Source organism: Manis pentadactyla, chromosome 2 (genome assembly GCF_030020395.1).
Source record: "Manis pentadactyla isolate mManPen7 chromosome 2, mManPen7.hap1, whole genome shotgun sequence".
Taxonomy (NCBI): Eukaryota; Metazoa; Chordata; class Mammalia; order Pholidota; family Manidae; genus Manis; species Manis pentadactyla.
The window spans coordinates 130427406-130450026 of record NC_080020.1 but is presented as its reverse complement, the minus strand read 5'-3'; the positions used below and the strand labels follow the sequence as shown (position 1 = coordinate 130450026).

General features: G+C 39.8%; 1 protein-coding gene across 7 annotated transcripts in view; it reads left to right on the top strand.

Moving 5' to 3' along the window:
- The window catches only part of TRIO (trio Rho guanine nucleotide exchange factor), a 374188-nt gene that overhangs the window by 141310 nt on the left and 210257 nt on the right, over positions 1 to 22621 (top strand). For all 7 annotated transcript variants that reach the window (XM_036896706.2, XM_057496255.1, XM_036896708.2 and 4 more), the window contains exon 2: positions 10533 to 10607. In XM_036896706.2, the coding sequence (XP_036752601.2) occupies positions 10533 to 10607 (75 nt within the window). The remainder of the gene's footprint in view (positions 1 to 10532; positions 10608 to 22621) is intronic.

Genomic DNA, 22621 nt, shown 5'->3' with positions numbered 1-22621 from the left:
TGATACATTCCGAAAATGGCCAGAAAATCTTCAGTGCCAAGTAGGTTAACAGAATAACTTAGGCAAAGCAGTTATATGTAAGTTTTCTAATGATTAAAATATAACAATGTTAATCTTTGAGCATGTTACTATTATTTAGTTCTGTGCTTTGTGGTTTTAATCCCTGTAGCAAGGCAAGGGTTTCCAACCCTTTGAGAATGGTCTGGAATAGCCTTTTTTATGCCAAGGACTTTGTTTTAGTGAAGGTAATTGATATAAAATTTCAGTGACAAATGTAACAGTTTTAGATGGATTTGTCTAATTAATCATAACAGCATCTATATCTCTTTTATATAAGTAGATATATTTGTAAGATATTTGTTTGCCCATCATACTGTTCTTGTTGCATATACATTGTTAAGTCCACTGTTGGGCTAATGTGTATTTTGTTTTGTTTCAGACTATGAGCTTATAATCAGGCATATGCCATTTAGGGGAAAAATCTCTAGGACTTAAGAGAGCACTGTGTGTAAATATGTCCTCTATGAATGCCAAGTGATTAAAAACACAATTCTAAGCTTCATCTGAGGACTGGCTGGTAGAAGGTTCTGCCAAATTCTTTGATGTTATTAAAGATAGATCTTTCTAGGGAGTTTATGTTGGAATTAAAATGGAAATAACTTGTCAGTCCTTCAGTTAAAATTTGTTTCTTTGGGCATTTACCTTATATGAAATCTTCATAAGGAAATGAATTAACCAAAGATTTTTGAAATAGAAATGGACATACAGTATCTTAACTTTGCTGAGTCCTTTAGGAGAAACTGATATTTTTTTTTTTTGTGTGTGTGTGTGTGTGTGTGAGATTTAATGCCTCTAAATACATTATTTTCATTTAGGTATAATCACCAGTCATTCAAGTTAATTGTTAGCTTATTAAGACACTCAACCTTGGTTTATTGATGGATGGAAAACTAGTCAACAGTGTATTGAAGGTAGAAGGGATTGATGAACATTTGCTGATAAGCATGGAGGAAGACCTCTGGGTGAGGATTGTGGTTTTAGGGCCTGCCCCCTCCTGACACCCTTTCTTATCTCTCTGGGCAGGAAAAAATATTCAGAAGCAGAGCCTCAGCATTATAGGATGGACAGAAAGAAGGCTGGGTTAAATAATGATACGGAGAAAAGCTGGAACAATCCAAATTTTAAACCGATACCTTGCTTCATTGATAGGAGTTAAGTCTTTCATGAATAAATTTACAGACTAGTTGGAAAGCTTTGGCACTGCTCACCTGCTTGATATTTTTCCTGTTCCCTTTGTAATCATTGTCAGTGACATGGCCAGATTTGGGTGACATAATGCAGGTGTTCTGGGATGTTATTGTTTGTGATAGCTGACATCCACAGAGGCTTACCTTGTGTTTAATTAATGCGGTGAAGGACAAGATCCTGTGAGTGTTCAGTTAGGCCCTCTCAGGCTGTACTTGGCCTCTGGTCCTGAGGGCTTAGGATAACGGCACAGGCTACATACAAAGATGTTAGGTTTGAGTTGTATGGAGTTCACTTGGTTTTCTGGTTGCCTCCTGCCTACATTTATGAAATCTCACTGAAGCATTTAGTGGAACTTGGACTTTTTGGGTGAAGACACTACTGACTGCAGAGGGGCAGGGCTGCGCAGCCTGTGTTCCTGTATAGAAAGAATCCACTTCCCCAAGTCCTGTATTCCTTTTAGCTATTGAGGCAGAGCAAAAAGCCATCAAATGCTCTTCTCCTAAATCATAGTCCACTCTTCTCACCAGACACTTCTTTCTTTTTTTAATTTTTTATTAAGGTATGATTGATATATACTCCTATGAAGGTTTCACATGAAAAAAAAATGTGGTTACTACCTTTACCCATATTATCAAGTTCCCACCCGTACCCCAATGCAGTCACTATCAGTGCAGCAAGATGCCATAGATCCACTATCAGACAATTCTTATAATTAATGTTTTAGTGGCTGGGGCAGAAAATACCTTTTTAATTACACTGTGAAAATCCCAAAGTAAAACTTTCCTACTTGAAAATACAGATTAAGAATATGTACCTGTAATTTTATGTACTAGTCACTAAATAACACTAGACAAAAGAACTAGAGGAGTCCCCTCCTCCTCCTGAGACTGAGCATGTGTGGCCAGCTGACACCTTTGGGACTGGTGCTGCCTGCGTTGAGGTATGGTTCTGCCACTGAAAACTTCCAGCTGCTGGAGGCGTAACGAACCTCACGGTTTAACTCACTGGGCATGAAGCTCTTCTGTGTGCCCTGGCTGTGCTAGGTAGCCAGAACCGGACAAGATGCAGGACAAAAGCCCTTCCCTCAAGTTTGCTTCTAACAGGAATGCTGACAAATCCTTAGGTAATAACCAGTCAGTGTGATAGGGTGAGGGGTGTTGTGGCAGCACAGGTATGGGGATGTGCTCCACCAGTGAGGATTTGGCCCAGCTTCACGGAAGGGAGGGTCTGCTCTGAGTCTTCCAGGAAGACTTGGGAAGGTGCAGAGTGTATGAGGTGGTATTTCCGACTGGAGTGGGAGCAGCGTGTGGAAGTTCAGCAGTGAGCGAGGCTCTGTGTCACCTGCAGGAGACTGGACTCCCTGGAGTCAGGGTGCATTCGGAGAGGGTAATGGATGGGGGTAGTGAGGCTGCAGGGGCCAGAACACATCAGATCATGAGAGATGTGCTGCACCAGGGAGTTGGGCTTTACTTAAAGGCACTGAGAACCCATTGATGAGTTTTAGGGGAGTGAAATGATGAGATGTGTGTTTAGGGGAGAGTGGCAAAATGGATCAGACGGGGTCAGGTCATGAACATACAGATGGCTGGAGTGACCCACATGAGAAGAGCTGGCCACTGGGGGCAAGGGGACTTGGTGCTGGATCCAGGTGGTCATGGAGTCTGCAGGAGTACATGAGAGGACTGAGGGCAGGGAGAAGCCGGGTTCCTCGTTTGGCCATGGGGTGGACCATTTGGGAGCCAGGTGCCACACTGGGACTGACCCTGTAGGGAACAGCCGGCGGGGGGGACCAGGCTGAGTTCAGGTGAGACATTTGGATGGACATGGCTGTGCCATAGGCGTGCAGGTGCGTGCTCCTTTCCTCCAGTAGTGGCAGTCTCCTGCTTGGCTGTCAAGACCCATCATAATTGTCTCCTCCGACAAATCCTAGATCTTACAGGGTGTCTTCTATTCTGATCCTTCTGGGGCTGGTTTTTCTATACTGAGTGTCTGCCCCACAGAACTGAACACTGGTATATTGCTTTCTCAAAACAGACTGAGTTCAACTAGAGCTTTCTGTACAAGCTGACCCTCTCCCCACAAATCAGAGCAAATCTGTGTACACTGAGCAAAGTGTTAGTATCACTCACTAACTTATACCTCTTCTCTGTAATTGAAAACCTTTCTGTGCCCTTATTCTTTATGTAATAACCAAAAAGATATTAATGTAAAGGAAAAGGAGTAGAATCACAATATTTCCCAAAGTTTTTTCCAGGCTTCTTTTAGTCAACGTTGGATGATTTGATACAATCAAACCATTTGATACAGTGATCAAATTGTATCATTGTATCACTGTGGTTCACTTGATGCAAACTGAGTTTCTTAACAGGTTGGCTGAGAAGCTGATATTTATGTAAAGCTAAAGCAAGTCTGAGGAGTAGGAAAGCATTACAGAACCCTATGTATGCACATATGTGTATGTGTATGTATGTAGTTTAGGATGGGCAGCTGGAGTTCCAGAGCACAGCCAGGTGAACTTCTCAGCCCTGTCTGCATCTCCTGACAAGCTCTACAGGCATGTATTCTTTCTCTTGGCATTAGGCAAACATGAGGATTAAGTTTTCTGTGCTGGTCCTTGGGAATGCAAAGATGAGTGGCACCTACAGGCACATTTTGCTTTTTTGAATTATGAGATTGTGAGATGGTAGAATCCCCTTTTATAAATAGTACCACCACTTTTTTTGACTTAAAATATTCCTTTCTGTTGATCTGTTATGGTTTTTATTTAATTTCTAATACAGAACTACTGCATAATTAAAGCATGAAATGTTAAAAATTCTACATTGTTTCATTTACATGAAAGTATATGTAATAGTTCAAAAATATTTTTGTTACAGTTTTTTGGGTTTTTTTTTGGTTTGCCCTCTGTTTTGTGCTCAAGATACTAAAAGCCAGAGCTATGTTAAATTGAAATGCCTTTAACTCACTTGAATAAGTCAAACATATGCTTCTTTTTCTTCCTTAAAGGTGTGATGTTACAGGCTATTGCTTCGAAAAATTATGTGAAGAAATAAATTAACCAGTCTGGCAGTTACTATAACCATAAAGTGTATAAATAAAAATTATAGTGCTGCATTGTGGAACTCCATCTGTATTCCTGTGTGGTGGTCTGTGAACAAGTCCATATACCTAATATAAATAAATCACTTTGTGTGGATTATAGTTATATATTTATGTAAAATTAATACTAACATTGCATTGTTTTCTGTGAGTAAAAATGACATTTACACCATTTATTACCTTATCTTTTCCCCCTTAAACATTTTCATAGAGGATCCATGCTAGTTAAAATGTTTCCTTCCTACGCAACACTAGTTTAAATGCTTGCCCAGCTAAAACCCTTGATAGCACAAACATTGTGCCGCTGCGCCCCGCGCTCCCCGCGATCTGTGACTAATCCTGCAAGCACTGCAGAGAAAGGCCCGGAGTCGGAACTGCCGACAGCCGGCCTGGAAAGGGTGACGTCACCACCATGTGCGCATGCGCGGCGCCGCTGCTGGCAGAGATTTACCCCCCTGTTTGTGTTCAGAGGTGTACGCGCATTTCCCCTAAACTAATGAACAGAATTGGGTAATTACCACCAAGACTTGCTACTAATAGTAACCCTCCAGCTTACTATTTAATGTTACTTTTTTTGTGATTGTTTCAGAATGCTGCTTTATTAACGTTTTTTATTACTGCTACAACCTGTGTTAAAGTTACAGGACTTCTTTTTTTTCGTGTCTTCCTCTTTATTTTCCCACTTAGTAAATACTAAAGTAAGCTCGCTGACAGGCAAATGAGACTTTTGAAAATGGAAAAAATCCACAGTTTGTCTTGCGGATTGTCTTACAAGGACAAATTCCAATACAGAAGGTGAGACAGAGAGTTCACAACAAGGCACCGGTTCATTGTATTCGGCGCTAGCGACCAATAAATAACTTTACTTCTAACACTTTTTAATCTTAAAACCACTTGACTATCTTAATTTGAAGATTATGTAAAATTTCAAACTAGTGAGTAGTACCTGCCAGTAGTCCTGGGAGAAATAAGTGATTTAAAAAAAATTAACCTGTGTTCAAAAAATTTTTAATCTGATTCATTTTTTAACTCACTTCATCTTAAGTTTTTTTTGACAACTTATATAAAAAATGCTGTTGGCTAAACGTACTGTACGAAAACTTTTGCTCATTGTGAAAATATATCCATGATGCATTTTTTCTTCCTAAATAAAAGAATGATGTGTGTGTTGTTCCTTTTCTATTTGTTGTTTTTTCAAAAAATCTAATACCAAGGAAGTGACTTAGTGAGTAAGCATTCTGGTCAGCAGTGACTCTCTTCAAAAGATATTTGTCAATAAAAACAATACAGCACCTCCTTACAGTCTCAGGGTAAAACTTGAGAAATTGATTTGACCAGTAGGGTACTAGGTGAAGTTTCAGACCATTGATTCAACTAAAATATTTTCCATTGTTGAATGGCAACTTGTGGAATGTTTTCTCTTGGGACAGAGGCTAATTTTCCTTGTTGTTTGTATAAATCATACTATAGGAGTGGCTGAACAACACCAAGCTTCTATTTCACAAACCTAAAATAGGAGTGCTTGAGTGGGAGTTCAGGGGCAAGAAACTGGAGAGGTATATTGATTCATTTGTTTGTCCATTTGTTCTTTCATTCATTCATGCAGCCGTCCAGTGTTATAATGACTCTGCCTGGTCCTGTCTTAGGCTTTGAGGTATGCCAGGGAACAAGTCAGACTCATCCTTTTTCTAGCAAGGCTGATCAGAAGAAGATAGAGAAAAACTGTCTTCTTGATGAGCAACTAATGCTTACCATTTGAAGAAATATGAGCTATTTGGGAGCAGGGATTTAAAAGGTATCTCAGGTCGACATGCTGCCCAAATAGCAATTTAAAAGGTGAAAACAGATTCAGTTTTGGCAAGTAGTATTATGCTGAAACTTGGGTTTGAGATTTTTTAATGAATACACTAAAACTGTAAATATTTGAGTTTAATCATTCTAAGAAAAAGTGTTATTTATGTTGACCTAAAACTAGGAAAGAGCAAAGAAAATCGTCGAGCACTACCCACTTACATCAGCAACAATAAAATCTAATTTTTAATCCATATCCTTTACTGCCAATAGCATTTAACAAATGTTAATATCAGGATCTTAGAGTAATGGCAGCTGTTAAGCATATGAACATTCTGATCAGATTCTTTGTAGACTTGGTTCAAAAGCAATTGTTGCTTGCTTTTAAGGGAGACTTCCTCTGTACCTGTTGGGTAAGCCTGGCTGACAGCATCCTGCACTGTGTTCACTGTCTCCGGAAGCAAGCATTTTATTAAAATTCACATAGGTCTCTCTGTCTGAGATAGGGAACTGTACTTTAAATTTTAACTAGAATTCAGTCCTTCTTCACACTTAAGTGTGGGCTCTATGTAATTTACCAAGTGTGTAATTCAAGAAATAGGTACAACTAAATGTCCTCTGACTTTAGCCATTTGCATCTTTGTTAGTTACTGCCTTTCAAGTTGCTCTTCTTTTTCTGTCCAGTCTCTTCTCATTTTACCAAAATTTTCTTTGTAGCACTCTATTAGTGGCGTTTTCAAATTGCCTTGGTGGCACTGAGAAGTAAAATCGCTGCTGCCTCCTGGTCTCACAAAGACGTGGTCTGGAACCTTGGAAACATCACTCCAAGATGGCATTTGCTGGTGCCTTTCTCTGTGAGCATGGGAAAGGTGTGTGCTCTTCAGGGGTAGGCATGGAGAGGTAGGTCTTTTTGTTCCAAGTTTAGGAATCACAGCCAGATCCTTTAATGTGTAAGGAAGGAACGCAGTAGGAGTTGTCTTATCTGCAGTGTAATCTAAAATCAGTGGAATAGCACAGAAGTCACTTATCTGCAGTTTTGTTTTTTTTAGTCACACACTGTTTTCATAAATAGCTCTTCAGGGTATGAAACAATCTGCCTTTGATCTGAGGTCATTTCCTGGCTGAGTTCTTCCTGCTTTTTATTGAAAGTTAGATGATGTATTTAATCTAGCTATATTTTAGTATGTATGCATGCTTCTCAGTCTTTTGCTTATTGGGTGTTTTTTAAAAATGGCACTGTGTTTCAGAACAGTACTTAGGTGACCACCATAATAGTCACAAACTCAATTTCTTCATGTAGTTTTATGTCTGCTTTCTTTTTTTCCCCTAATTTCTGTTTTAAAGTGTTAGTTGACAGTTTAAATAAAATTAACATCTCTTTTTCTGTGGCATATTCAACAGAAATATCATGATAAAACTTTAGAATTTAAATTCTAGTCTACGTTTGGACATGTACATATCACAATAGAAGTGTACCATTTCAACACCAATTTAACCGTTGATTCATGTGTCTTTCCTCTAAAAATGACTGTGTGTCTTAATTTAGGGGAGAAATTCAGGAACTGATAGGTTAACATAAGCAGTTTTAAGAAATTAAAGATACACGGGAGTGAATCTGTGGCTATAGTAGGGCATAGAAAGTGAGATTTTCATCGTAAAGTTTGGTTTTCTTCACCTTGATTTCCCTTCAGTATGAAACATTCTCTCTGTGGGGTGGCCTGGACCAGGGCAACCCTAATGTCCACCATCCACTCAGCAAGGGTATTAATAAACAGGTGTGGTTCAGAGAGTCAGCAGAAATTGTCAAGAATATTTGGAATTACTATGGAAGCCACACCAGCCTCTTGTAACAGCGCTGAGACTAAGACATCTTAGTTGCTGAGGGTTGGTGAGAGGGAGTGAGGCCCACCAGTGGACTCTGTTCTGTGGTTTGGGGACCAGGCCTGCAGTGGGGGTGCCACTTCTCTGAAGGCTTTGTTCTGTCCTTCCCAGGGCATCCATGGACATAGACTATGCAGGAATGGTAGAAAACATGCATTTTCTTATCTGGTAACAAGAGAAGGGGGATCCTCTTTTCAAACCCTGTAGATTGGGATCCCAGCCATGGCTTACTCTTTGCTAATATTTGTTGCTCATCTGCGGCCTCCTTTGCCTGGACCCCTTAGCACTTTCTGCTTCTTCTGGGGCTTTTCGTACTCTGCCTGCTTCTGTAGGTATTTATAAACGTTCTCCTTGAGGGCTTCTGTGGCACCTAATTCTACTCTTTGCATTTGCCCTAGTGGCACCTGTGTCTGCCTCCAATGGCATCGGTGTGTAACCAATCTTTGTAGACTTGTTCAGGGAATTACCGGTGACTGGCAGTGAATTGCTGAGACTAGATGCATCCATTCAAGAGCTTTGAAGGAGACTTAAGGCTGAAATTGCAGAACTCTTGGCACTTGTTTTGCCTTTTATAAATAGCCAGTGTTTAAAAGCTTGGTGGGTGGCCAGCACAAGCATGGTATGTTGGAAAGCAAAATGGCCCAGAGGCCCAGGTTCTGTGTCCAGCCCTTTCATGACCGGCTGGGTAGTGCCCTAAGTCTCCCGGGCCTCAGGGGTCCTCATCAGGATGTATTTCCTGCTGTCTCTGTACAAAGTCTCTGGTGATTGTTAGGGTCATAATTAATTCTGTAAAATGAGGTTCTTACTACATGTATAAATATTCTGTGAACAGGAGAGGTTTATTTAAAAACCAATCACACCATTGATTCAGTCATTGTTTGCATCTGTGAATGATACATTTGGAAAGACTGGATTCTGTTACATTCTCCCCAAAGGTGCTGATCTTGTCTGCCTGTTTGCTTTAGCAGGTGACTAATTCGGCTGGCCTCCAGCCTCAAACCCTGCCTCCTCTACAAGGGCAGCAACTCAAATCTCAGTCATATTTTCCATCCTTAGCTTGGAGCTCGCCCTGCACAACTGAGGCTTAGGGAACAGCCAGAGATTTGGGCCAAGGTTATACACGGAAGTGGGGACTCCTCTGCTCCTTTCAAGATGTTTCCTCTCGGTTTCAGCTGCTGAGGCCACTGGCCCTGAGCTGTGTCTGGGTTCCTGTAGCATCTCCGTGTGGCCTACACTGGGCCCCATCCTCGGGCTGAAAGCCCTAGCGAAGGGAGGTGCATCCAGTGTGGCTCCCTTTTTGCCAGTCGCCGCCTGCTTTTGGTCCCTCTGCAGTGCCTTGAGATAGTGGGTTTTACGGGTTTGCTCCATGGCAGGGCTGGCCCCCCAGGAGCGCCTCTGATGTGAAAAGTAGGCACCCCATTCGCAGTGCATGCTTTCCTTGCCTTCTGCTCCCAGGTCTGCATCTTGCATCGGTTATGTTACCAAGCTAACAATTTGGATGCCTTATTTGTACTATTTTGGCAAAACCAAACAGGAAAATAGGGATGGGGCAGCAGTCTTTTATTTTTTTCTAGAGCTTGCTCTGCCGGTAATGATAGTTACTAGTTTGGATAAGAGTGACCAGCGTTCTGAACTGAGACTACAGAGACCCCCAAGAGAAGTATTCTTAGGCATCATTATGAGTATGAACTTTTTTGACCCCAGACTTCCATGCAGGCATTGGCCCAGGGTTGCTGGGCTGGACATGTGTGGGCTACACACATTCTTTCTGCTTAGATGGACGTTGTCTTGGCCTGAATTGCCTGCCACATGCTTCTCTTCCATGTTTCCACTTGGCCTGTGATTTGGGGGAGCACGGGGGAGAGTTGCTTTACAGTGAGAAGGGCCGTGGCCACCCTCTGAAGCAGGCGGCACTGGGCCATCTTAACACATTAGCCAGTAGCATTCCTCCAGGGGGGCATGACCCAGAAAGCATGGAAGGACAGAGCCAAGAGGGAGCTGTGGCCAGTCCCCTGCTATTTATAATCCCTTCTCTCTTCCCTGCCACTGTTTATTTTTAACCAGGCTCTGAAGTCTGATGGGACGAGGCTTTGAGCTCCCCCTAGAGGTTTTAGTGTGCCACCTGTCAGTTTTATATATATATATATATTTTTTTTAAAGTTATACAACTTTATTTGCCAGTGGTTACTTTAATCTGCAAGATTAAAATAAAGATTTTTGAAATGATCTGGGCTGATTTCATCTACTGTCTGTTTTTGGGACTGGATCTATTGCTAGAAATGGCTGAGAGCCTCTGGGTCAGTGTACAAATAAATCATTATTCCACATTAAAGTAGAAGATAATTCTGGGATCAGAGAATTTCCTTCACAAAATTCACGGTTTCAAATAATATTTCTAAGCTTTATTTAATGGGTGTGAATAAAGCTGCTGTGTTGGCATTGGGTAGAATGGTTAAGAAATTAAATGTCCCTCAAGCAACCTAGTAACTTAATTTTTTCCTTATGTATTTCAGGGTTTCGAAAAAACGATGAAATGAAAGCTATGGATGTTTTGCCAATTTTAAAGGAAAAAGTTGCGTACCTTTCAGGTAAAGTTGAACTTTCTAATCTGTTCTATTGTTCTTTCTGACTGCTTCCGACACAGTATCAGAGTCCGAAATACTCACCTAGCTCACCTGCCATACACATAAAAGCACTGATATTCTTCTGATGGATTTTTAACTGCTTTATTCTTGTAGCATTTTCCTGAGAAATTTGTGCCCAAAGCAATTTCTTCTAGCTGGAAAGCATATTATAAGTCAGATAGCATAGTGATAAATATGTAATAGTGATCATAGTGATTAAAATATGTTTCTGCCTGCCATTCAGCAAACATTGGCTGTTTTACCCCCAATGGGTTAAGTAGAACAACCGATTTTTTAAAAGTCCATCATCTCAGCAAAAGTGATGGGAATGTGGCTGTACATAATATGTCCCGAAATCCCTTACCTGCGTTTCTTGTACTCTGGCCCTGGAGTTCCTAGAACCCATACTGTGGATTGAAGCCCTTTTGGTCTCTGCCAGCTAGGTCCTCCACTTGCTTAAGAATCTGGTCCTTGGGGGCATCCTCAGTGTGATGACAGTCTGGACCAGTCAATCTTCCAGGCTTTGGGGCGCTTGACTGCCTTCTCCCCTCCTCAGAGAGGGTCAGTATTAGAGCATTTTGCACTTACTCCCACCTACTTTAACAGAACAACCCATTGAGTATTACACCTTTTTGGCACCAGTTCACTTGTTACAAAACAAAGGTTTCCATATTTTCCTACTCTGCGTTAGCAGGAAGTAAATCTGGACTGTAATATGCTTTTAAACAATTTTCCTGGATGAGTTCCCTTTGATAAATTTTTATCTTTCATAAACAGGCATACTGATCTGATTGTGTCTTCTTGAACATTTTATTATTTTTATTTATTTTTTTAGGTTTTGTTTCTCTTTTTTTCTTTAGTTTTCGTAGATTTTTAAAAATTTAAGTATAGTTAATATACAGTTCTGTATTAGTTTCAAGTATATAATACAATGGTTCACCAGTTACCCACATTATTAAGTCCTCACCCCGACTAATGCAGTTACTACCTGTCAGTGTAGAACGATGTTAGAGAATCACTGGCTATATTCTCCATGCTATACTACCGTCCCTGTGACCAACCTATCTTATGATTGAGAATTTTTGTGTCCCTTTATCACACTCTTCCTGTCCGCTCACCCCTCCCCCATGGTAACCAAGAGTCACTTCTCTGTGTGTGAGTCTACTGCTGTTTTGTTCATTTTTCTGTTTTGTTTTGGGATTTATTTTTGCATCTATGTTCATCAGGGATATTGGTGTGTAATTTTCTTTTTTTGTAGTGTCTCATAGGAAGTGTTTGTAAGTATTCTCTCCTATTGTACTTTTTGGAATACTTTAAGGAGGATGAGGATTAGCTGTTCTTTAAATGTTTGGTAGAAGTCAGCTGTGAAGCCATCTCATTCTGGATTTTTATTTCTGGGAGTTTTTTGATTACCAATTAAATTTCATTGCTGGTAATTGTAATTGGTCTGTTTAGATTTTCAGTTTTTTCCTGGGTCAATCTTGAAAGGTTATACTTGTCTAGGAATTTGTGCATTTCTTCTAGGGTTTCCAATTTATGGGCATATAATTTTTCATAGAATTCTCCAATTAAATTCTTTGTGTTTTTGTAGTATCTGTTGTGTATTATTCCTTTTTCATTTCTGATTTTGTTACTTGGGTAACTCTGGCCAGGGGTTTGTCTATTTTATTTGTTGTGTCAAAGAACCAGTTCTTGGTTTCATTAATTTTTTTCTATTGTTTCATTCTTATTTATTTCTGCTCTGATCTCTGTTATGTCTCCTGCTAACTTTGGGTTTTATTTGTTCTTCTTTTTCTAGTTTCTTTAGTTGTGAGCTTAAACTGCTTAGGGTTGTTCATGTTTCTTAAGGTCAGCCTAAATTGATTGCTGTGTGCTTCCTTTTTAGGACAGTTTTTGCTGTGTCCCACATATTTTGAACAGTTGTATTTTTGCTTTCATTTATTTCCATGTATTGCTTGATTTCCTCTTTGATTTGTTCATTGATCCATTGATTATTTAGAAGCATGTTGTTTAGCCTCCATGTGTCTATGGGGGTTTTTTGTTTTCTTTGTGTAATTTATTTCATGTCTCATACCATTGAGGTCTGAGAAGCTACTTGATATAATTTCAGTCTTTTAAAATTTATTGAGGCTCTTTTTGTGGCCTAGTATGTGATCTGTTCTGGAGAACATTCCATGTGTACTTGAGAAAAATGTGTATCCTGCTGCTTTTGGGTGAAATGTTCTGTACATATCTGTTAAGTCCATCTGATCTAGTGTGTTGTTCAGTGCCTGTTTTTCTCTTTACTTTCTCTCTGGTTGTTCTGTCCATTGATATAAGTAGTGTGTAAAAGTGCCCTAATATGATTGTGTTGATGTCTATTTCTCTGTTTAGTTCTGTTAATATTTGTTTTACAAATTTAGTTGCTCCTGTTTTGGGTGCATATTTATAATGGTTATATCCTCCTGTGGGACTGACTCCTTTATCATGTAATGACCTTCTTTGTCTCTTGTTACTTTCTTTGCTTTGAAGTCTATTTTGTCTGATAGAAGTACTGCTACTCCAGCTTTTTTCTACCTTTTATTTTCACGAAATATCTTTTTCCAACCCTTCCACTTTCAGTCTCTATATGTCTTTAGGTCTGAAATGAGTCTCTCTTAGGCAGCATATAGATGGGTCTTGTTTCTTTATCCATTCTGCCACCTATGTCTTTTGATTGGTGCATTCAGTCCATTTCCATTTTAAGTAGTTATTGATGGGTATATACTTACTGCCATTTTATTAATTGTTTTTGGTTGTTTTTGTAACTCCTCTCTGTTCCTTTCTTCCTGTGTTATATTCTTGTTATTTGATAGGTTTTTTAGTTTCCTGATTGATTTCCTTTTAAAAATTTTTTGTGTATCTATTATAGGCTTAGGCTTGTGGTTACCGTAAGATTCATAGTGTCCTAAATATACAACAGTCTGTATTTGCTCTCTATTTCACAGTCTAAAAGTACTTCTCTTTTAATCTTCCCCCTCCTCCACACTTTATGTATTAGATGTCATAATCTGCATTTTCTGTGTATCCCTTGACCGATTTTTGTGTATAGTTGAGTTTACTACTTTTTTTTTAACTTCATACTTGCTTAATAAGTAACTGAAATTGATCTGCTACCTTCACTGTGGGTTTATTTTCACTGATGCAAAGTATTTAGATCTATATAGAAGTCCCTTTAACATATCCTGTAAGACTGGTTTAGTGATGGTGAATTCTTTTAACTTCCATTTATCTGGGAAATCTCTCCTTCAGTTCCTATCATTATCTTAAATGAATGATTGTCTTGCTGGGTAGAGTATTCTTGGTTGAAGGTCCTTCTGTTTCAATACATTAAATATTTCATGCCACTCCCTTCTACCCTGTAAAGTTTCTGCTGAGAAATTTGCTGAATGTCTTTGGGGTTGTCATTACAGCTAATTTTTTGTCTCTCTCTAGCTGCTTTCAGTACCCTCTCTTTAGCCTTAATATTTGTCATTTTAATTATTATATACCTTGGTGTTGTCTTCCTGGGGTTCCTTTTGTTGTCTGCTCTTCCAGGGCCCAAATGTGTATTTCCCCAGATTGGGGAAGTTTTCAGCAATTGTTTCTTCAAAGAGACTTTCTACTCCTTTGTCTTTCTCTTCTCCTTCTTATACCCCTATTATGCCAAATCTGTTTCATTTGGCATTGGCACACAGCTCTTTTAGCATCCTCTCAATGCTAGAGATTCTTTCTCCTCTGTGTTCCTCAGGTTCGTTATTTTCCTGTTCTCTAATTTCCAGCTCATTGATTGTCTCCTCTGCTTGCACCAATCTATTATTCATTCCCTCCATTGTATTTTTCATTTCGGTCACTGTATTCTTCAGTGCTGAGTGCCTCTTTTCCAACTCTTCTGTCTCTGTTGAAATCCTCCCTGAGATTGTTAGTACTTTTCCACATATCAGTGAGCATATTTACGACCTTTACGTTGAAATCTTTGTCAAGAAGATTGGTGATCTCCATTTTATTTTGTCCTCTTCCTGCTGTCTTATCCTGTTCTTTTGTTAGGAATATATTCCTCTGTTTGGGTTTCTTTGTTTTAGATCCACTCTGCCTCCTGGTCTAGAGAGTCATGGCTTCATGAAGGAGGCACCCTGTGGTGCCCAGGAGCTCAAGACTCTTTGCTCACCAGTGCCTGGTTCTCTTTTGCAGTGGAGCCACAGTTACTGTTGGTGGGCCTTGGGTAGGGCCATATTTCTACCAGTGTGCGGGCAGTGACTGATCTCTGTCAACAGAGGCCTTTTGTGAGCCTTGCAGCTTTACTTCTGCTGGGATCTTTGTGGGCAGGATGCTCTCTGCCTGCCCTGAGCGATGGCGGCCTGCTGGGCTGATGGGATAGGCAAGGCAGATGCATAGGGGAACGAGGCACAGGGCTGGGTGGCCAGCGAGGAGGAAGGAGTGCTCCTGGCAGGCCCCTCCTTTGTTGGTCTTAGAGAGGGCCAGGAAAGCATCCTTTTGCCTGTCAGGCAGCAAGTCTGACCTCTGCTGGCTGGGTGTGCAGACAGGTGTGCAGAGAAGTGCCTCAGAGCTGAGCTGTCAGTGAGGGGGATGGTGCATTTGGAGCTGGTTCACCCAAGTGCCTGACCAGTTGGGCAGTTGGGCTAGGGGAGGGCTTGGGAAGCATCATCCACCTGTCCTTTCTCCTGCAGACAGAGCTTCCTCCAACCCCCACCCCTCTGGCATCCTTCCCGTTGCTAGTAAGTCTTTCACACTGCTGCTCTGTGTTGGTTCTCAGTGGGACTGTCAGAGCAGGCCTGCCCTCCACAAGTGGCAGGAGTCTTAGCCTCCCAGAGTGCTCCAGCTCTCCCTGGTGTCCAGCCCTGTCAGTGACAAAGCCCAATGCAATGTGAACTTGTATTCCCAGAGCAGATCTCCAGAGCCGCGTTTGCAGAGTTCCTGAGCACTTATCCCTTCCCAGCTCCATTCTTCTTCCTTCTGCCTATGGGCTGGGAAAGGGGTATGGCTGGGGTCCTGCTCAACTGTAGTTCTGCACTTTACCCTTCTCTGTGTGGTCTTTTCTTCTCCAGGTATAGATGGTCTGTTCTGCAGTCTTTGTTTTCAGGGTTAATTGTGTTTGCTGTAGTTGCTTCATTGGTGTGTATGTAGGAGGAAGTTTCACCTTATCTTCCTACTCTCCCATCTTTCCCACTGGATGTTGAACGTGTTTTATTTTAAATTTATAACACGGCTAGCTGCTTTTGTATGTTTTGTGTGTCCTTATGGCATGTGGGACTGGTACATATTTAGGGGGCGGCTTCCTATGGTGTTTTTACTGTTTCTTGACCCCTGTTAAACTCTGATGATTTTGCTGAAGTAAATGTAACTCACAATGCATTTGGAAGGTTACTAGAAGAGTATGATATTTATGAAAAGAGGACAGTGCTGTAGATTGTTGAGAATACATAGTAGAAATAGTGAAAGGGAAAAAAACCTGGTTTATAATATGCTCTGTTTTCAAAAGAGCATTTGCTGTTTTCTAATCATTTACTGACAAACTGCATAAATAGACTCATGCCAGTTTCTCAAACTCCTGACTTTGTAGTATACAGGTAGATTTTAAGGTTAATGTAATGGAAATACTCTACTTAGAAGTAAAGTATTAGAGGCATCCATAAGAGAGGCTTAAAGAAAGCTGACCCCACATGATCATCACTGCTTTATTTTTGAAGTTTGTTCTGTGATGAGCACCCTTGCTCCTCTGTCCCCTCTTTTGTCCCATTTATTTATTTAAAAAAAGACTTTTTAACTAACTGAAAAAGTAAAGTCAGCAGTCTTTCAGTGTTTATTATCAATCTTTACTAAAACCTTAAATCCTGCAGGTTTAAAGTTGGATATCTTTAGTGGGGAGGGAAGTCTTGCATTGCAAGAAATTACTACAGAACTATTTTTAAATAATAGAGATGGTAGGACTTCTTTCTCCAGCTGTGTTATCAAATGAAGTTTATAGGTACCACCACAATTTATAGTATTTCCTAATTTATGACCAGAATTGGCAAGTTATATTAGCATGAGGTCACTGCTGATTGCCTTAGGCTTGCTGTTGTCTTGTTTAGGGAGGGGAAAGGGGGAAAAATCATTGTTAAAAACAAATTGGTTACTTACACACTGAATTTGTGTGTGTGTGTGTGTGTGTGAAAAGTTACAGTGAAGGAGTTAACTTCTGAAAAATTTTTACTTCTCATCTGATTTTTTTCATTTTTATTAAGATAGAATTCACATACCATAACATTCACCTCTTAAAAGTGTACAGTGGATTTTAATGTATTCACAAGGTTGTGCAGCCATCATGCTAACTCCAGAACACTTTGATCACGTCCGGACCCCAGACCCCCACTGCCCAGCACTGGCAAGGGCTGACCCACTTTCTGCTCTGACCTCTCCTTTTAAAATACCAGGATATTTGTTATGGTACTTTTGTAAAAGCTCTCCATGTGAGTGGCTTTTAGTAAATTAAATCTAAGTGGAACAGCTGAACTTTGAAAAAGACCAAAAGACTAGTGATTCCATGAGACAGTACTTACTTATTAGGAAAAGTTCTCTAAACAATCAGTGAGGATTCCTTGGACTTGAATAGTCCTAATCTTCAATCTCTAATCTCCAGGTACTCATTGCAGCTAAGTAAGAGAGCAGTGTACTTAATTCTGTGGCATTCCTGCCTCAGGGAAATTAAATGAGGTTAGATGACATATCTAACTTCATACTTGGAGTCAGAAGGAGTGTAAAGGAAGTGTCCTGTGGTTTATATTTTGTGTGTGTGTATAAAAATGAATGTATATGTTTATATATTTATAGTATAAGTGTTTAATGTATTATATATTTAATGTCCTGTGTGTGTCCATCATACAGTATATGCGGTTTCTGTGTGTCACTAAAATAACTCAAAACCATCAGATTTAAGAATATTTCCTACCCTACCCACCTCACCCTTAACTTTTTATCATGAAACATTTCAGCATCCAGAAGGAGGGAAATTAGTATGATGAATTTCCACAATTCCATGACTCACTTCAGTGATTTTGTTTCATTTTTATTTCTCTAAAAGTAATAAAAATGAGGTTTTTTAAAAAAAAACTCAGTATCACAGACAGACCTAAAATGAATGGTAAGTCTTTAATATTAAAAAAAACAATTAATATTCCAGTTTCCCTGCTTGTCTCGTAATTTGTTTTACAGGACATGCATTGCAGTTGGTTGATAGGTCTTACATTTCTTTTCATCTCTTTGTTCTTCTTCTTCCTTGTTCTTTTTGCTTTATCCCTTTTCTTACTAGGTGAGGAAACCATTTGTTTTCCCATGGACTTCCCTACATTTTAACTTTTGCTGGTTGCATCATTGGGTGGTCCTTTAACAAGTTCCCCTTCTGTATTTCCTGTAAACTAGAAGCTAATCTTGAGGTTTGGTTAGATTTAGATTTGTCAGGGAGAAGGCACAAATCCTTCATGAGGGGTGTTGAGTAGTTCTGCTGGGAGTTTTATTGAGAGAGTCTGGCTGTCTCTTTTTTATGATGTTAAGCATTCATTGTGGTGAAACTCTAATTATATCTTTCGTTCTTTATCAACTTAGATATTCTATAAAGAGAAATGTCCCATCATCAGTTTCTTGGTTAGTCTGACAGTACAGTTCACATAGGAAAAGCAGAGTAAATGATTGATTCCTGTCCTTTCCAGTTTTTAAGACTAATGAAAAATGACCATTAGTCATTGCAGACAAATGAAAAACCATTGAGGCTTTTTGGTGCCATTTTGAGCTCATGATTTTAAGTCTATTTGATGTGTTTCAATTCACATGATTTTTTTTTTTTTTCCTCTTACGAAGTTAACATTTTCCCATCTTTGACCAGTGGGAGGCTCTTCAGATCGGCCCCCGAGTCCAGGCGCCACTAGGATGCTGCGCTCCTTGCTGATGTGATCCGGGGTTTCAGGCTCATCTGTCTATTTCCTGCTGCATGTGTGCAGTGAGCCTTCCCTGCAGTTCCTGATTCCTTTTCGTGGGGAGTGGTGCAGGGTGCTGGAGAAGCTCGCTGTTCCTGGGTGGGTCACTGTTTCTGTGCCTCTTCAGAGGACACATCTAGGAAATACGTGTGTGTGTGTGTATATGTATATATATATATAGTTTTTTAATGAGAAAAAAATGTAATGACTTCAAACTGAAATTTCTATTCAGATTTAAGATTATAGATGTCTTTTCTTTGGTTTATATTTGTATCTCTTCTTCCTTATACTAAAAATCTTCCTACCCTTATCAGCATAAGCACTTATTTAACATTGTAATACTGATGCTGTTACCACAGGGTGATGACCAAATGTAATTGAATATTTCTGTGGTTGTTTCCTTGTCCTAAAAGGATACACCATTAGGAATATGCTGTCCTATTACTGTTTTTAAAGACATAAAATTGTTCCTCTCTGTGTTGATCAAATTTTCCTACCAATGTGAAATTCAGGATCATTTGCTTCATTTTGCTTTACACTTTTTAAGGCTTAAAAAAAACACAACCACCTCATGTTGCTTCAATATTAAATAAAATGTGCACATCATTCTAGGATTAAAAGTTTTTTTAAAAAGTTAAAAATAAGGTGTAGTCAAATCTAGGTTTTCTCCTTGCCTCTTCCACCCTGTATCTTTCCTCCTTCATAGGACACCTTTATTGTTTTTGTTCTCTTTGTTTTTTCATTTACTTCTTGTGATTCTAAAATATGAACACTCTCACTCCATCCATCTGTTCTCATCTTCCCTTCCCCTAAACACTGATGTATTCACACACCATTTTCTCTGCCTTGACTGTGCCACTTTAAGCAGTGTTCTGGGGAGCAGTATATCAGAATAGAGAGATTCCTCCTTCCCTTTACAGCTGTTATAAGCTGACTTTGTCCCATCAGTTGCCTGTTGATAGACATTTGGGCAACCTTTTTAGAATAGCTTCTTTGGGGGCAAGGTGAATATCATTCATCTTTGCAAGTGGGGGTATTGACAAGAATGGAGGATCTGATGACTCAGATGCTTGCTGTTATTGTTGTGACTACTGACCTTACTTCCTCCCGTTCCAGTTTTGCAGAAAGGGAAGGGGGAGGCACCTCCCACCCACCTGGGATATTCTTGTTAGCATCTAGCAGAGTCTGGGACCATAGTGACTAACTGCAAGGCCAGGTACTCCCAGAGGCCTTCCAACTATTCCAGAAAGAGTCCTCATAGAATCTTTATCCAGAATACTCTGTATGCTAGTTTCTGGTCCTTAGAACTAGGCAGCCAGGGGTGAGCATGTGAAGGTCCACAGATGACCAACTACTGGCTTTGGCTTCTGGAGCAGGGCTCAGTGGACATGCTTTTAACAGTTTTATTAGCTGATAGCAGTCTTAATAGATGGCAGCCATAATTTCTCTTTTCAAAGTTCTCCTTTGTAAAAGTTGCTTTGCATGGTCAGTGAGTTAGACTGTATAAAGAATCATTTTTACTGGTATTCTAATCCAGAAATTTCAAACAAGGGCCATACAGAGAAAAATACAGTTGGTTCATTGAAATTTACACTATACTCCTCAAAGTAAGTATGTCTTACTTACAACAGAGGTTTTTTCTAACTGGATGAAAGATGAATTCTTAATTTGTTCAAGAAAAAAGTGGTAACTCTGAATCTAGCTGCTTCTGTTCTGTGGTCATTCTGGGCCACACTGTTCAAGAGACCAAGTCCCCTGGACTTTTACTTTTTAAAAGAGAGAAAAGGCATGTCACTCATTTTGAGAAAGACATTGCAGCTATAATTCAGGATCTTTTCTTTCTAACATGAAAATAAACCTCAGTCCATCTAATGTCTGTGTTTCCATAGAAGTGTGCATCAGGCATTTCTGATTTTAACTTCCTGATACCTGATAGTAGGTATTCTTAATAAATTTTGTATGGAATATAGAGGAAGAATCCATTCATTCAGCAAGTATTTATTTAGTACCTTTTATGTGCCAGTCTCTTATTGGGTACGGCAAATACATACTGATGGCATGAAAGAAGAAGATGCCTGCATCCATAGAGCTTCCATTCTAGCAGGGAAGACACCTGAACAAAAAGAACATGTGATCATATAGTTGACTAGGAGGTGAGAGGGCACTATAGAAATATAATGAAGTAGTGGGAGTGGAAGGATAGAGAGGATGCAGTTTTTTAATAAGAATTTATAAGATAAAGCAGTATCATTATGAAATAAACTTTTTGTTTTATATTTTGACTAATACAGCATTTGGATAGGCAGATAATCCTTAATGAGCTGTTGGTTTTTTATTGCAGACATGTAGAGGTCCAGAAACTATAAAACTCCCATACATAGATACCCTATGACATTGGTAGGTATAAGAATGGATTTTCTGCCCTGTCTTTTCATTATAGAAACAAAGGTGCTGAGTTTCCTGTCTGAAATGGGACTGGCGTTCTGTCCTGCCTGCCTCACCACGAGGCTGTGGGTTGACATCAGATACATAGGAGTTTGTCTAGTGGAGGAAGCTTTTAGGAGCTGCAGCATTATTATTTTTATTAGTTTAGGGACAAGAGCTTTGACCTTGTAACTTTTCTGCTTCATAACCTGGACAGTATTTTCATTGGTGTACCTTCTCTGACACTGGCTACCTAGCGGACTCTTGGGGAATCTAGTCTAAAGAGACATCTGTTTATCAGATTTTAAGCTCCTTTAACAAGGTTCAGAGACCATGTTCCTCTGATAGTAAGTTTCATCTGTTCTAAGATTTTTTTTAAAGCCTCTCTGGGAGGGGTCAGCAGATGGGTGATGAGCACCTGTCTGTCACTGACTGTGACAGACTATAGATGGGAAGATGCTTGCAGGGGAGGTTTGCAAGTGAAAACAAATTATTATCTAAATACAGAATTTGCAACTTCTACTTTGTAAGTGATTTTTGGTGAAGTTTTAAAACAATCCTGATGAGTTTTCTGAAGCTCTATTTTGGGAGGAGGACAAAGACAGTGAATTTTTTCCCTCTATCTTAACATTCAAGTTTGTGTTTAAAGATGCTTTTCTTAGGACATGAATGAGAGAGCCTGTTTGGTGGATGAACTTGCTAGCGAGTCTCGGGGACTCTCGTCAGCACTACCAGCTTGGGGAGAATCTCAGTTGGAAGTTGAAGCAGTACAACAGTGGCGGCCAGAACCTCTGCACACACCTGCATGCAGTTCTCACATCCAGAGTGGACAGAGGGGCCACGTGCAGTGTGCATACCTGTTGACTTCCCATGCGACTGGCTTTGACGGCCGGGCTTGTATTCCTTTCCCACACCTGTGGTAGAGGGTGCCTTGCTGGCGTTGTGCGATATGGTGACCCCAGAGGGAGGAGAAGCGGGTGCAGTCACTGGCATTTATTTACTCTCCCTACTGAGTCAAACATGGTGTTCATTGCATTTGAAAAATTCAGAATGGTGTTCCAGAAAAATGTTAGATAGTATTCTCTTTATCACAAGTGGGGTGAATGTTTTAATCCAGATACCATGCTGTATTTTTAAAAACTCAAGTTTCTATAATATGCATTAATCTGTAAAATTTTTGATCAAGAAGATTGATTCTTTCTTGAAAAGAATGAAAGATATTGGGAAATAGAAAATAGTGAAATTGTTACTTATCTTAGGGACAAAAGGTATTCCAAACAACTAGAGCCATTGATATTATTCTAAAAACACTGTCTGATATTTTAGATTACTTGGTAATGGCATTCATGAAACCATTAGTTAGTTGTCCTGACAGTTGTACTACTTTAGAAGGAGCTAAAGCCACTAGTGTGAAAAATAATGTAAGTTTTTGCTAAGGCAAAGGACCCACCTGTGACCATGCTGGCATTGTCCCTTTGTCTTTATTGAAGGTGTTTGAACCTCAACATCCTTAATTATAAAGCTGGAATGATAAAACCTCTTAGCAGGGTCACAGTGATGATGAAATCAGAACGTGTGTGTAAAGCA